Source organism: Opisthorchis viverrini (genome assembly GCF_000715545.1).
Source record: "Opisthorchis viverrini unplaced genomic scaffold opera_v5_9, whole genome shotgun sequence".
Taxonomy (NCBI): Eukaryota; Metazoa; Platyhelminthes; class Trematoda; order Opisthorchiida; family Opisthorchiidae; genus Opisthorchis; species Opisthorchis viverrini.
This window is the reverse complement of record NW_008751665.1, coordinates 3,238,788-3,253,917: the sequence shown is the minus strand read 5'-3', so window position 1 is coordinate 3,253,917 and position 15,130 is coordinate 3,238,788. Positions and strand designations below refer to the sequence as shown.

Below are 15,130 nucleotides of genomic sequence, written 5' to 3'. Positions count from 1 at the left end.
TATGATAGATTTCGGCCAAGTGTGCTGCAATCGCGCTTGAGCCTGGTTTCTTTCCACTACCACTCAGAGATACGGGATTGTGTTCTCGTATTCTGTCCGACAAATGCCTTGTCGTACGACCAACGTATGATGCTCGGCACGAGCATACAAATGCGCACACACAAAAGTTGGTGATAGAAGGTGGCAATTTGTCCTTCAAAGGTTTTATCGTCAACAATTTCTTGTCCCCGTAGGCCTTGAACTTTCGGCTTCCGTGAAATGGCAATTCAGATCGCCAAAGTGGCCCAGTGGTCAAATTTTGTGTTGCCGCTTATAAAATCTCTTCTCATACTACCAGATCGACAGCATTTTTTAGTTGAGGTAACCAAAATATTCTCCCTGTGAGAGCCAACAAACATGATGGCGAGAAAAAACGCATGCGCTAAAGTAGTAAACAAAATGCCCTGAAGAAATAAAATATCTCTATATTGTTCTACCATCTGGTCATTGCGTTCATCTCTAAAGTTTGTTGACAAACATGAAGTAAGGCCCGAGATCTACCAGTTGTATGAATGCACGCTTTTGGCGCGAAATATGGAAAAAACCTGAAACTAACAAGTGCCAGCGGTTGAAAATAACAAGCGCGTCTGGCTAACAACTGATGGCACTCCGGCTGCTGAATAAAACATCGACTTTGCGAGAAGCCACTGACTAACCGTTCGTCTAAAATCGATTTATTCGTACAGTACATATACTCCTCACAATCCCTTACGCTGTATGAATTTACATACGACCATTACATATAATATATGATATATATATATATATGCAAAGTAAGTTGTTGTAGACAATCAAGCAATATGGAAACAGACTGTTAGTGAGAGTTTGTTCTTGTAGACGTAATACGCTACTCATAACGTCACTTAAAAGTCTTTGAAACCCCACAACATTGTAATGCAACATCTCAAATATTATACCAACCGAAACCTGAGGTGATCAGCACATTCAGTTGAGGAAAGTCAACATAAACGAGAGATTTATCTGGGATTTGAGTGATATTGACATGCAGAGAAGGGTATAAGTAGCGACTACATTTGTCCTGATATTGTTTTTTTGGAATTAAAAGGCGTCAAGATATGTGGATTCATCAGCGTCATCTACGATGTGAGTGCTCTGTTCAGGCAGTTTGTACCGCAATCATCTATGCCGTTGTGCAGTCACGATTTCCAGTTAGCACGATAGTTGGCTTTAAAATTGTTGTAAACCCATTCTTGACGTCGGTCAAATAAAAGAATGGTGCTTTTAATCCTACAGGATCATGTGGCTAGGAGTGTCCTTTGCTGCACCAACGGCTTATGCCTCTCGTGAAACCTAAGAACCAAGGGCGGAGGACCTATAAATTTTTCAATTCAGCAGATTTTTTTCCGGTGGCCACCATCGGCTTTCTGGTGGTTGGGCAATGCGTTAGGTTAGAAGTGTTCAAAACTCAGGAGTGCACAAAATCTGGTTAGATTGCGAGAAAAACCAGTGTTTCTTACAAGATGAAGGATCGAGAAAGGGATTGCTAACCACTTACGAAGAATAGTATATTCACAAATGGTACCCTACATTATGCAGCACGATGCATATGACAATAAGTAATCAGGTACAATCCTGAGTGCCTCATGGCGCCAACTCTCCATGTAAAACCACAGAAGCGCGTGTTTGGTTATGCGGTACATGCTTTGATGCAGCAAGTAAATAAGTGGAAAAGCAAATTTATCTGTTTCATTTTTCTCTGTCCAGCTACCTTGCAACTAGAGGGATGAACAAGAACGGAAAACATTAACGTTTTCTAAAAGAAGCAGAATAAGCCGTGTCTAGGCACAAAACCTAAACCTTTTAGTCATTGGCTTAGTATTCTAACCACCGGAAGGTCTGGGGCCACCGTATTGATTACTAATCAGTCAATTAATTAATTAATTAATCAATCTTTAGTGGTCCATAATATTGTTTGTCCTTGAGATTTTCCCGAATAATATGCAACAATGTATGTATTAAAGTGATAAAATCTACACTTACCAGTACTTGTACTGTTGAGAGCTTTGATTCCGCCGAAAACCAAGCAACCCGCATTATGTGGATGTATTACACTACTCATGCGGTTCCTGAGAACCCTTCGGCCACCCACGACCTGTTTCGCACTTCTTGGGTCGCATTAGGTAGGCGCGATCCCCGAGTTCCCGTCACACTCGTGCGTAGGAGGGAAGGGAAACTTAAGGGAAAAGGAAAGGGAACTTAACTTATCGACTAACTGTCGGCACATCTTTGTTCTAAACACTGTTACAGAAACATTGTCTCCTTCTAGACCAAATACCATCCAACGAGTTTGCCTGACAAAGAGGGAAACGCCATTGCTTATCTTTCACGTTTGCATCTTCCAGGACTTGGTATTAAAATGAAATCATGTTTTTCCAAACGCTGTATTATGCGACGGCCTACGGCGTTGTCACTCAAGTTATTTCGCTCTGGCTTTTGAGACTCAGACGACTCAGATGGTACAGTCCACTTCAAGTTCTTATTCGCTCTTTATGTGTATGGTTTAAGGATTCCCTTTTTCGCTCCAAACAGGCTGATGAAATTATGGTCTTGTGCAGGTGTTGCAGTTTGAGTTACATCGATAATTAGAATTATTCAGCGCACAATTTTCTTTGTTGATGACTTCCTCCATCTTTGACTTGAGTGGGCTTGACTGTCAGTTTGCCTCATTATGGATAGATACTCTTATAAGTTGATATTATGGGCTTATATCATTCAGGTAGCGGTCGCTTCTGTTAAGTTTACAGGCTAAAAGCCGACTGTGTTCGAATACAAGACCTGCGACAGCTGACCAGTACGATAACGTTCTCACTTCAGTAGATTGGTGTTCGACCATACGCTCGAGGAATCTGAGAAAAGCTTGGAATGACGCGCACTTGACTGGCTAAAATTCCATCTGTCCAAATAAACACAACGTGATGTGCACTTATATTGACACGCGAAAAGCTTACTTTGGTTGCGGACCACATCTAAAAGTACAAATTAGGCCGGGACTCACAAGTGTCCTCCACTGGCTGGCACTGTGCTGTTCCAGAATGACCATTGTAGAACCAGTCCAAATTCGATAACAACAGAGCCGACTTTTCAGAACCGGCTACTGAATGGTTGTAAACAACAGGGTAGCCATAGTGGACGGGTATTTCAATAGCCTAGTGACAATAACTTTCCTGTCGTATTTGTTCAATTTAATTGTCTATCGGGATGTAGATATTTCAGTTTCGAATCAAAAGTTGATTGTTTGCCCAACCACGATATCCTCCTACTTTTATGTCCACAATTCACTCAGAAAGCATCAGCCCCAAATATGGTAACAGAATTTTACCCCTCACTACAAAGTCTAGACGTAACTCAACATTTTACAAATCAAACCAATCTATGTAAAAACTTTTTACAAAGCAAATGGTTCCGCAGATAAGACTGACATAGGTGTTATCAAGGTGCTAAACGTTTGATGTGGAGGTACACTTCAAAAGCGCAATTCTGGAAAGCAAAAATTCAAATAATCAGGCCAACGAAACTGGTCCAAACAATTCCAACTGATAGATGCGACGTGTCTACAAAGCAAACGTGTGTTCACACAAAGTGATTATCGTAATACTTGTGGAACAATAAGCCTTCCAATTGATTGTAATGAAGAATACATAACTAGAGTGGTGCGGGACACCCACCTCCAGAAGCTCACAAAGCAATAATATTACTACTAATAATATTATCATTATTACATCAAAACACTTAATGCGTTGCTAGGCACGTTTGTTCGAAAGATAGAGGAGTACTTTCAACTCGGATGTGTCTTTTGGTAGCTGATCGACTGGTTGTTGGTTAAGCTCGGCGGATGGATTGATAGACACATCATCAACTGTCATTTCATAGATAGGATAGTAATTCATTTTCGACTGGTACGCCAAATAGATGGGAGTATTTCCTTGAGCGATTCCCTATCGCTATCTCTATGAAACCAAGTTGCTAGGTTCCTAGGCTTTAATTCCTCACTTAGAGTTCCTCGTCATGCTCCCCACAAATACGAGTTTAAAAGTTATTTCTATGAAAACCAAATTGGAAAAGGTCGTGATTTTTGAGACTTGTTTCAGCACACAGGATAGATGTACTGCCAAGCTTGAGCAAATAATTTCTACAATACTTTGCTGAATCATCTTGTGGTTTTAGCGGGTGGCATGCAGCATAAAGTGCTTGTTTTATTGTTTCTTGAGTATTGATTATTACCCTTGCTGCACTTTAACAAAGTGAAGAAATTTTCCCGCAGTTCCCTTGGAAGATGAGAAAACCCAATGCCGTTTCATTCGTGTAAAATGAGAAACTCCACAACCAGATTCATCTGATTATTCATTAGATTTAGAATGTTTGCATCGTATTTATTCGGAAGAAATGAGGTCGAATAAACTGTGCACTGTGTGTAACATTTGGTCCCGTTGATAACTAACGGGAAGAACTACGATAATTGCAGAAAATATTTTATGACCCAACGTTTCGGTTAACGTGAGTGACTTTGGCCAGGAGCAGAGTAATCCGAATCGCGGAAGACAGAAAAACTGCAGTGCTGTCGCCTACAAGAAACTTTCTCACTGATCAGGATGTGACTGGCAAATGTGTGTGGCTCGATAATCCTATTAATTGGTGTCAATGACCTCTGACTGCACAGCGGACATGAGCTGACAATCCTTTCGAGTAACGAAGGCAGGTTGCGTGCCTCAGCACAGTATTGCTCTGCGTGCCTTCATGGGCCTTTCTGGTTTGGTTGAGTATGGTCCAGTAAAATGTTCTGGTTTAACCTCCATGCGTGCAGAGCAATGAATGACTGACTGAACAGCCTCTCTCTTAGGTCTATCGACAGACACCACGCAACCCTTGTTTCTTTTGTGGTTTGTGATTTCCTCATGAAAGTTAACCATTGAGACCGAGAGACTGAGGTAAGAAAGTCTGAAATTACCGTCGTTCTTTTCCCCACAAACCAACATAAATTTCTTCACCAGTTTGTCCCAAAATATTGGATTTCACTTTCCATTACTACGGTATCAAATGATGAGCACTTTTTTCGATATTCCGGCTTGTTATCTTGCGTCAGTCCGCCGGACCTCCGTGATATTCTCTTCTATGAGATGAGCAATCGTAATTAGGACAAACGTACAATCTTGTTATAGGTTTGGGTAACTCTCGGACGCGTGACATACGCTGGACTGCGAAAACAACCAGTGCTGAGTGTTCTATGGTTTAATGTAGTGGATGTATCCGTGCGAAAAAAGTTCTGTTGGGAAATCATTAGAAATACGGTTAGAAGACCATACCCAATCATCGTGCCACCATGCCAGATTTAAGCTCAAATGTCCGGGTTCTATGATTTTCGTACCCAAGTTGAGAAAATATTTGCCCCGATCTTTAAATGTCATCCAAATCATTCTAGCTTACTCGCCATTTTATTCCTGACCACCGCGTTTGAATCAGTTTACGCGTCAGGAAGCTCATTTTTACCTCTGTAGTCTCATTCTTTGAAATTTTTTTGGAAAAAAGAATGCTAAACGTGAACAAAAGGGTATGCTCAGCAGACATTCCATAAATTTGCTCGTTGACTCAAAAAAAAACTTATTTTACAAGGTATTTATTGTTACATTTTAAAAGACTGCTTTTCTCGAATGAATATTCTACTTTTATACTCTCTCCCATAAACGCAACAGCACTCGAACGACACAAAAATGACCGCTTCACCTACTCCCCAACTGAGAAACACTAATATGATTACTAACACATATATTCGAAAAATCTGGATTTTACAAACTTTTCGCAAAAGCGGCTAAATGCTACACTAGATGTTGCTTGTTCTGACAGATTGACAGTTTTCCTTTTGGATGTGCGACAACGAATAATTTCTGGCACGACACGACGTCACGCAAGCTTATTGAATCGGTCGGTTTGGCGCAAATAAATCGTTCTATTTTGCAAGTGGATACTTATGAATTTTTGAGTGCCATATTGGGAATGGATTGAAAAATCTCTAGTATATCTAAGAAACGAAATTGCCCTAAAATTGAGTGAATGTTATCGAGTTGGTAACAATCACTAGGCTTTGCTAGATACGTCCGTTTTATCGCTATTTGTTCCTGCTAACACAATAAACGCAAAGAGTTTTGTTAGACCGTATTCTTACACTTTATGAAGTGTTTAAAACTGAAAGAATCATATTTTATAGATTTGAAGTTTATTTTTACTGAAATATTACATCGATTTAACAATGTGACAGAACTATCCACCTTTCGGCCGGTCATTTTTTCTGGTTGGTCTGCATCAAACATATCTCGTAAGATTCCTCAATGAAAATGGTTAACATCAGAGGTACGGCCCGTTTTTACGGTGGACTTGTTTTGACCAGAGTTCGATGTTTGCGGTCGGTAAATCAGAGCATTTGTGACAGAATACAGAGCTTTGCCTTTTAATACATTGTTGGGTTCTACGTAACTACCATAGTTCGCCCATGACTGAGTAAAACCAGGCAAAATCAAAATCACCGTTTCTTTCAAATTTCTGCCACTGGGTCGACCGTTTTCCTTCTAGCACGAAAGCTGTAAATGACTCGTAGGAAAGGCTGAAATATCTGAGTAACTTATCAGAACATACAGCGAAGAATTTCGGACAATAAACCCAGTAGCGTCAAAAAAGACGACAACAAAATTATGTTCTTCGATGCTCCCACTCTGTTTACATCAGTCAACCACAACCTAGCCGGGAAGACTGTTACTCATTCAGATTAGAGGAACGACGAAATCAAAGAGCATTTACCAGCTTTGAATCTCATTTTGGAGGAGAATAATTACAAAAATTTGAAAGTAACCCCAATTTTTCACCATTTTCGGGATTCATGGCGGAAGCAAAAATGCAGGAACCAGAAGGCAGTGTTCCAAAAGTCATCAAGCCAAACTTCTGGGCAAATTTTGTGGACAACACCTTAGTGATCAAAACAAGAGCAAGAAGAACAGGGCTCCTCGATAGCAAAAGGTGAAGCAAAGTCAAACAGTTAACGAATATCTTTTCCCACACCAGAGACATATCGGAATTATCAGTATATCTGAAGCCCTAATGAAAGCGAGAGGTTAATGGCCCATTAAATAATGGCTACATTAAAGCAAATGATCTGAAGACCAAAGGGCAATGGCGACAAGGGCACAGGAAACAGCGCCGTGTACCAAATCAGCTGCATAGACCGCAACAACAAATGTGTTCGACAGGCTGTTTTTAAGCTATTCTACACGCGCAAAAGAGCGCAACGCGGCTATTCAAAGGCAGTTTAAATTACATAAATCAAGAGCAGGAAGGACATAACTGGGATCTAGGTAACCAAAAGATCGTGAAACACAGGAACAGAATTTATGGCTTATGTAGTTTATTGCCAGAAGGGGCAAGAACTCATGGTGCTGATTATCCTAGTCTGGTTATCTGTAATCATACTTGTTGTATTTTGGTTTCAAATCGTCTGTTATAATGAGACCAACAGGCAACGGTTGTCTTGAAAGCAGTGTTCCGAAGTGAACCCATTTTAAAGTCTCGGTGGAAGTATACTAACGTGGACTGCAAACTTTTTTGCCAGTGATTTTCTGTACGGCGCAGTGCAGTGACTAAGGCTCATAGCGGCATTTATTGCCTGTCCATTATTCACCTTTTGTAGAATGAAACCGTAACAAATATTTTAAAACTGAAGGTGTCGTCTGTTCCTTTTAGTTTCAAACGGTGCCAAGTTTGCAATTATCGGGTGATATATTACCATGCGTTATGTACCACACAACACTATAGTAATTCACGGAGGAACACATCGTTCACACGTCTACACGGAAAGCAAACTGAAAATAACAACTCCAATTTAATGGAGACACCCATTTACTTCTGCGACTTTAATTCTCTCGTAGAATTTTTATGAATCGTGAACTTTGTATCTACAAAATTCGGGGTTAGAGATTTGACCAATTTTAAATTCTTATAGCAAAGGGAGTCTTCTGGTCCTCACTTTGAAATGCAGCCTGCCGAAATAATTATCCAAAAGTTCGGGAACCTAGAATCTTCAGGGATTTTTTGAGGGAAAATATGCTCAAATCATGTTCAATTACCAGTCATAGGCCAAATTTTTGAATAAGTCAACAAGTTTGTAACTTGTTGACAACCACACGTATCGGCCAAAGTTTTAGACAGGTCAAAAAAGTTGAACGAAATTCTTAGAAGTCAAAAACGTCCAGTTAAACGCATTTTGTAGTAGCCCGTCAGAAGCAAGCTATGAATACCAGAACATTTTATGATGTCTACGTTGCTCCTCCCTCTTGTGGATGCTGGAGAAATTCCTTTTGGTTGATATCTGTGATTTGGGGTTAAGGACGCAATACTACCTGTGTATGTCTACTAGATTGCTCAACCATTTTAAACTCATTTACTTACCAAATAAAACGTGGTCCTTGAGTCTGCTTGATGGGGCGCTGCCGTTGCCCTCGGCGCATTCCATCTGTTTTATTATAGCTGCTGACCGATCTGTCTGCAGTCATGTGACTCAAACTTTACTGGTGAAAAATAATTTTGTTGCTACTGATGCTTCTCTATCTTGGTGCGACGGTGTCCGGATTAAAACGAGGGAGATGCAAAGAAACAGTAATACAGAGTATCAGTTGTTGGATAAACGCGTACCATGAAAAAAATATCTCCACATACTTACAAAGATATTCGTTAGTTTACATGGTCCGTAAATTGACAGCGGACGTTTTTGCACAATCCAGTATTGTTGAGGACAATATAAGCGTACGGGCTTCAGTTATTCTTGAACTTAAAGTTTGAATCTTTAATGCAAAAAACAAGATTTCTTGGGATCTGCACAAATAATCTCATTTGCGCACGGTTTCAAAAGTGACACGTTAGGATCCAACTGAGTTTATGACAGTCTGCCCAGTTTAGGTCCAATTAGAACAAACGGTTGGAGGAAAATTGGTGCCTGTGCCCACCTGATGAACCCAGTCGTAAGCTTTCAAAAAATTCTCAACATCGTTGTGAATACAGCTTCATTTTGATCCCATCTATGGGGCAAAGCCAAAGTGAGCATCACTCCGAAGTAAGGCGCCGTATGCGCACTTACAAATAGGGTTCGTATAAAGAGAATGCACCCATCATACATGAGAAAGTGTAACACTTACAAACTTACGCTAATTGGTGGATATCCTTGACCGTCAGTATTCAAAAGTGCGCGGTCTTGTTTTTGCGAATAATTAATTCACTATTACATAAACCCACCGTCGAAAAATTCAGCAAAATGCATGGAAATGTGTGTTTTTAGAGACGTTATTCAGTCTAGGTCGTACAGATGACTGTTTTTCTGTCCGACAAATTGGGCAGTTACAAATGTTTGGTCATCAACTGAGAGGACATTCTTAGTGTCTGGTAAGTTTACTCCGCGATGGAGGGTACCCACAAGTAGGAGCGTAACGATGCACCTGGGCATTTGGAATGGTACGATACTGCTTTTGTGTCATCACAGGGCACATTAGTAACATTCGACGAACTTGAAAATGGTGTCTTTCACTGGCGACTTTCTAGGGCGTTTTTTAGGTTAAACTATCGATAGAAAGAGGGTGTGAGGCGTCAGTTTGAACCGGCACATTTGAGACCCATCTACAATAAAATTTAGTTGTCTAAATTTTCGGGGTTTATTTTTTGTGAGGTTTGGAGGTCAAAGGGGATTAAAAAACTACAACAGACACCTGCGACCTTTACAGTAGTTGCAATAAACATCTTGAGTAACCCACACCAAAGTAAAAAGGTTCTTTCTTCTACGCCAGTTAACTTACACAAGTGGTGATGGTTTGCTTTTTTGGTCGTTTGCTTTATTCCGGTCTGACGAATTTTGCGCGGCGCTTTGATTCCTTGCGCTCAGGTTGGCTGCAAAACGACAGTGAAAATAGGAAACGAGCAATAGACAGAATATATTGTAGAAATTCTGTATTTAATACTGATTTGTTCAATTCGTCGTTTTTTATGCCACAGATATGAAGGAAATTCATAAGTCCTTTTTGTGTGAGTGGCCGTCATTTAAGGAACCAGTCAAAACCAGATTATGTGAGTTAGATGGCTCTATCAGTTGATAATTTTCCATATACATCCAATCGACATGTAAATATGGGGGCTGAGTGTTCAAGATCGTAGTACCGAAGGATAATTTTGTGACCATGTCCTGTCGGTGAAACAGACAACCGACCGGCAATTCAAGCGTTTCCGAATAGTACCTGGTAACAGGATGGTATATTGTTCATTATTCTTTTGTTATTCTTGGTAACAGCAATCCTGATAATTTTAAAAGAAACGGAACGGCAGATTAGTACTACACTTTCATGAGAATACTCACTTGATGTTTTTGCAATCCTACAGGTGCCGGTAGATGTTGCGAGCACTGCAACTGTGATGCGTTCAACTGCTGGCATTTGGTATTCACATAGCTCAGAGGACTTTGTCGCAATACGTCAACTAGGATGAACATGTCTCCTGCTTTCCGTCACCTACACGATGAATACCAAATATAAGTGACTAGAAAAGAAAGACTCACGTGGCTGACGTAACTGGGCCATGCAGCAACAAAACACAACGAAAAATGATTGAACTGATTGAATAAATTATGACGCACTGGTGACGTCAGGGCGCCAGGCCCTGTCCAACATTTATTCTCATGGATCTTAGTTTAGACCAGTGAACGAACGGCTGTACCACTGAAACCCAATTGAATGTTTTTTTCCAAGGGAACACAAACCTGCCCATAAATTGTAAAAATTTGCAAGAAGGATGCGTTGTCATGGTTATTATATCTATACTCTCATATAAAGAGCAAATTTTTGGTCGGTGAAAATTGAAGTGGTCCTCGGAAACAGGAGGAACTACAATGTTTATTAGGCCGGTTATGTTGTCCTGTGATCAACCATAAAATGTGTCCCGGTGAAACGTTTTAACGCTTATCCAAGCACTCGGTTTTACAATCAATCAAAGAGCGGCCAGTGGTGTTAGCTGGATGCCTCAATTTACTGTATTCTTCCATATTTGTTAATGCTATGGCCTACGACTTAACAAAATACTATATAAAATAATGAGTCGGGCGACAGTCACTCTCGTAACTCGTATTGTCGGTCGCCTGTGATTTTCAAAGTGGACGAACAAAATTGGAAACTGGTTGATCTATCTTAACAAGGTCGTTTTGTCTTTCTATCATAGCCTTTCTCTTTTTTGCCCGTGATGCTTGTCCTTTTGAGTTGTGACAGTTTGCCAATACAGCCATGTCAATTTGATAAATTTCGCAGAATTTTCAAACGAACACGCAAGACTTAACTATACTGTATCGGGGCAATCTCCGTTCATATTGTTTTCTAAGAGTGTAGAAAGTAGTTTATCTTATTCGCAGCATTTTGCACGAATAGATTTCCCCAATGAGGGGAACGCTGGCGGCCATGGTAATGGCCGCGGTCTTATTGGTAGTGGTGAGCAGTTTAACTGCAAACATTTAATAATCATTCGGGATAAAATCGTCCTTGCGTTATGAACGGAAGGATATGACCACACGATCTACCTTGAATCTTCATCGTTGGTTTCAGTGCGTATTCTCACCAGCCTGTTGGTTGACAAGTCTCCTGGGTGTCTGATGTCCAAATAACAATTGGTTTTGCCTCTTAGGTTCTTATAGTAAAACTTACTATCGCGTGTCCTCACACACTCCCTGTTTTGTAATTCACCTGTCAGAGCCAGCTGATTATGTGGCGTTTTGCTCGTAGTGATGTACAGAAAGAGTGAATTTTTTCCGATGATAGATTTTATTTGTTACGGACAGCAAAATAATCAATCTACTCTTGTTTGAGAGAAGCAACTAGCTAACATACGTTAAAGTCAAGGAATTTACGTGTACGTATACGTTACCGATATTTCATTGCAGAAAAACACGTTCGATAGATTTGGGTATTTACTAGTTGGCAAATTTGTACAGCCATTAGGACTCTCCGGCATTCCATGTCACACTGACGCAATCGGGGTTTACAAGGGACTGTTAGGACCAAAACATAGAGCAATGTCATTCAAATCAAAGCGGACAAACGATAGTCTTTTTGATTTGAAAATCGCGCAACAATGAAGTTGGCGGGAAGTTTATTCCTTGACGGCTAACTTCGGCCTTTTCCCCGTTATGTCATTCAAATCAAAGCGGACAAACGATAGTCTTTTTGATTTGAAAATCGCGCAACAATGAAGTTGGCGGGAAGTTTATTCCTTGACGGCTAACTTCGGCCTTAGATTTTCCCCGTTAAAATTGAACTATTTTTTAATTTAGCTGGAATTTTGACAATATAATTTCTGACGAAAACCGACTGCATATTAAATAAATTAGTTATTAATTTACCTATGCAGCTGTTAGAATTCGAACGCGCTCTGAGAAAGTCGCCAACATTTGAAGTGAAGTTAGAACTTTGTTGATTAAATTATCATTATCATGACATGCAATTCAAATTGGGAATAACCCGTCATAGGTTTTACCTAATTGGCTGTGGACCTGAAATGTGAGTTTGAGTGACAACCATCTCCGTCAAACTGTTTGTCTCGTGAAACTTCTGTCACGCGGGATGAATTGAGTGGGCAACGTACATATTGACGTAGTAGTTTGTTCAACACAAACTAGCCTTTTCATTTATTCTCTCGATTACTCTTTGAAGTGTGGAATAAAGCTCAGAAACGCAACGTTGGGCCACACCCCTCGGGTACACTTAGCTGGTGAGCCGACGGACCAACCAAAATTCCATTTGAGACACGCGCGTTTTTCGGGAGGAATTTCGTGAAAATTTTACATTAACTGGTCGCAAGTCGCTCGCAATCACTATCGCAGTTTTCGTACCGACTATTTGTCGCACTAGCCAGTACTTGCTTTGAAGGAGCAGTTTGGCTGTTCACATTTCGTGGGCTAATGAGATGTCAAATAGGACGTGTGGTCAAACAAACAAGCAGAAATCCACCCAAAATAACAAAGCGCAACAGCCGCCCATTCGATCGTGTCGGCGCTTATACGATACTCTCTGGGTATGGCATGAAGTTCAGCATGAAGACGGACTGTTTTCCGTTCCATCGTGGACTACTGTTTACTGGATAGTAGTAGTGTATACTAAATTGTTGAATGTTTTGCTTCCCTGTTCGTATATGTATCGGAGCAGATCAGTCCGAGAACTTTCATTATGCTATTACTTGGGGCTGTTGATGTCGTCATTTCTTTTCCCAGTCCTAGAAATTTCAAAAAAAAAAACGCAGTACTCTATGGAGAGCCTGTCAGGTCTTGTAACTTGTAAACACGGAACATTTTGGTTGCAACATCCTCAAGCATTTTACCTCTATGGTCGACCATCGTTTCGAATTTTTTATAGCCTTTCTGTTAACCCGGGAGAACAACACGTTCTACCTCATTTTACTTTAGTGATCGAGAAATTTAGTTCAGACTATGCACGCAGCACTTGGCGATTTTCAAGTTGAAGCATACAAAGTGGGTTAAGATGAAGCAACAAAGTTGAGGTCACTGAATCTCTCTTTCCCGGCGATATTCATTTTTTTTGGCTTTATATCTAAAATTTGTGATACCTTGTCACGTCAGATGGTTCTAAACGTATGTATAAACATTAGTTCGTAAGGATGTTGCGGTTGAATTTGATAACCGTAATAAGAGTTTTTCCTGTTGCTCAGTGATCGGCAATTTTACACGACAGCAGTGCAGTCATTTTAAGCGGGTGAGAAACTTAGGAAGTCTGCTGGAAAGTACCCATAATTGAGTAAAATGTTACCACTTTGTTGTAAAATGCATGCAGGCAAGGTTTTTATGTTTACTTCTTCCACAAGGAATCGATCTAATGTGCGTGATTTTGCCGTCACAAATAATGATTTGCCAGTGCCTTTGTACAGCTATTCTAATCCTGCGAAAACTTTTCTGAGTTCAGCGAAAGGATAGTCTTACCAAACACGTAGAAGTCTGTTAGTTGAGACGTCAATCATATCCTCCGATGGAAGCTCACTAAATATTGTGTCTGACTTTTTGAAAATTGACGCACATTTGTCACCATCAACAAGACTGGAGAATGCGAAAAACTTGCAAAATTCTTTATTGCTGATTTAATAAACATAACCTCCAGGTAACCTTTGTTAGGAATCAGACCAAAAGCCCTTCAGTAGATGCATCCGTGAACAGTAGTACCCGGCAAAAAATCAAACGGCATGAAGTAATACTAAATACAACTGAGGCAGTGGTATGGTAACGATGATGAGATAAAACAGTAACAAGCATACAGCTTCATGATTGGCAAACAAAAACGTTCGTTTCATTCGAAATGTGCACGGTGATTTTAAACATTTCAACCAGAGAGAAAACAACAATAAATGAAACAACACATTTAGTTATTAGAGGCAACACTATTCGGAACAATCGATATTTGGGCAAAGAACGTCCTGGAGGGATTCTATCACCCTATTCAGTTTCGCAATACTGTGGTACGCTAGTTGGTACTTTCACAGGGAACAATTGAGGGGGTTCCTGAAGGCAGCAATACATGGCTGGGAGAATGAAAAACATAAGAACGGGTCGAAATGAAGTGTCAAAGCGAAAACGTTTTTTCTTGACAGAACGAAAGAGTATCCGTGAGCTCATCATTTGTATGACCGTTCCCAAGTTAAGTCAGGTGGTCTTAGTCACGAGGATTTCATCAACCTTATTTTACACCCAAAAATCAAATTAGTTTAGGGTTGTTTGTGTGGCATTGAGGGACTCAAGTGAACCTCAGTTATGCCTCTCGTTTATGATATTTGTTCAACTGCACGTGTTCCACATGCTATTCCACATTATGTTTCAGTCGATACGACATTCCAAATCTCGCGCTACGTTTTATGACATAATACACTATTTTTGATAAGAAAGTGAAAGTTCAGAATACTTCCGTGCACCACACTCAGTCATACCATATCATTAATAAGAAATACACTTTAATTCCTCGCTAAAACCAGCATTGCTTAAAAGTTAGTGTATTTTGGAATTTCATTTTGT

General features: G+C 40.2%; 1 protein-coding gene across 1 annotated transcript; it reads right to left on the bottom strand.

Annotated features, from left to right (window-relative positions):
* Positions 1-3,800: 3,800 nt before the first annotated feature.
* T265_00920 (hypothetical protein) lies at positions 3,801-10,567 on the bottom strand (the record flags this gene model as incomplete). The annotated part of the gene is made up of 2 exons (XM_009164815.1): positions 3,801-3,995; positions 10,436-10,567. 2 exons carry the CDS (start codon positions 10,565-10,567, stop codon positions 3,801-3,803), a joined length of 327 nt encoding a protein of 108 aa, XP_009163079.1.
* Between the last annotated feature and the right edge of the window lie 4,563 nt (positions 10,568-15,130).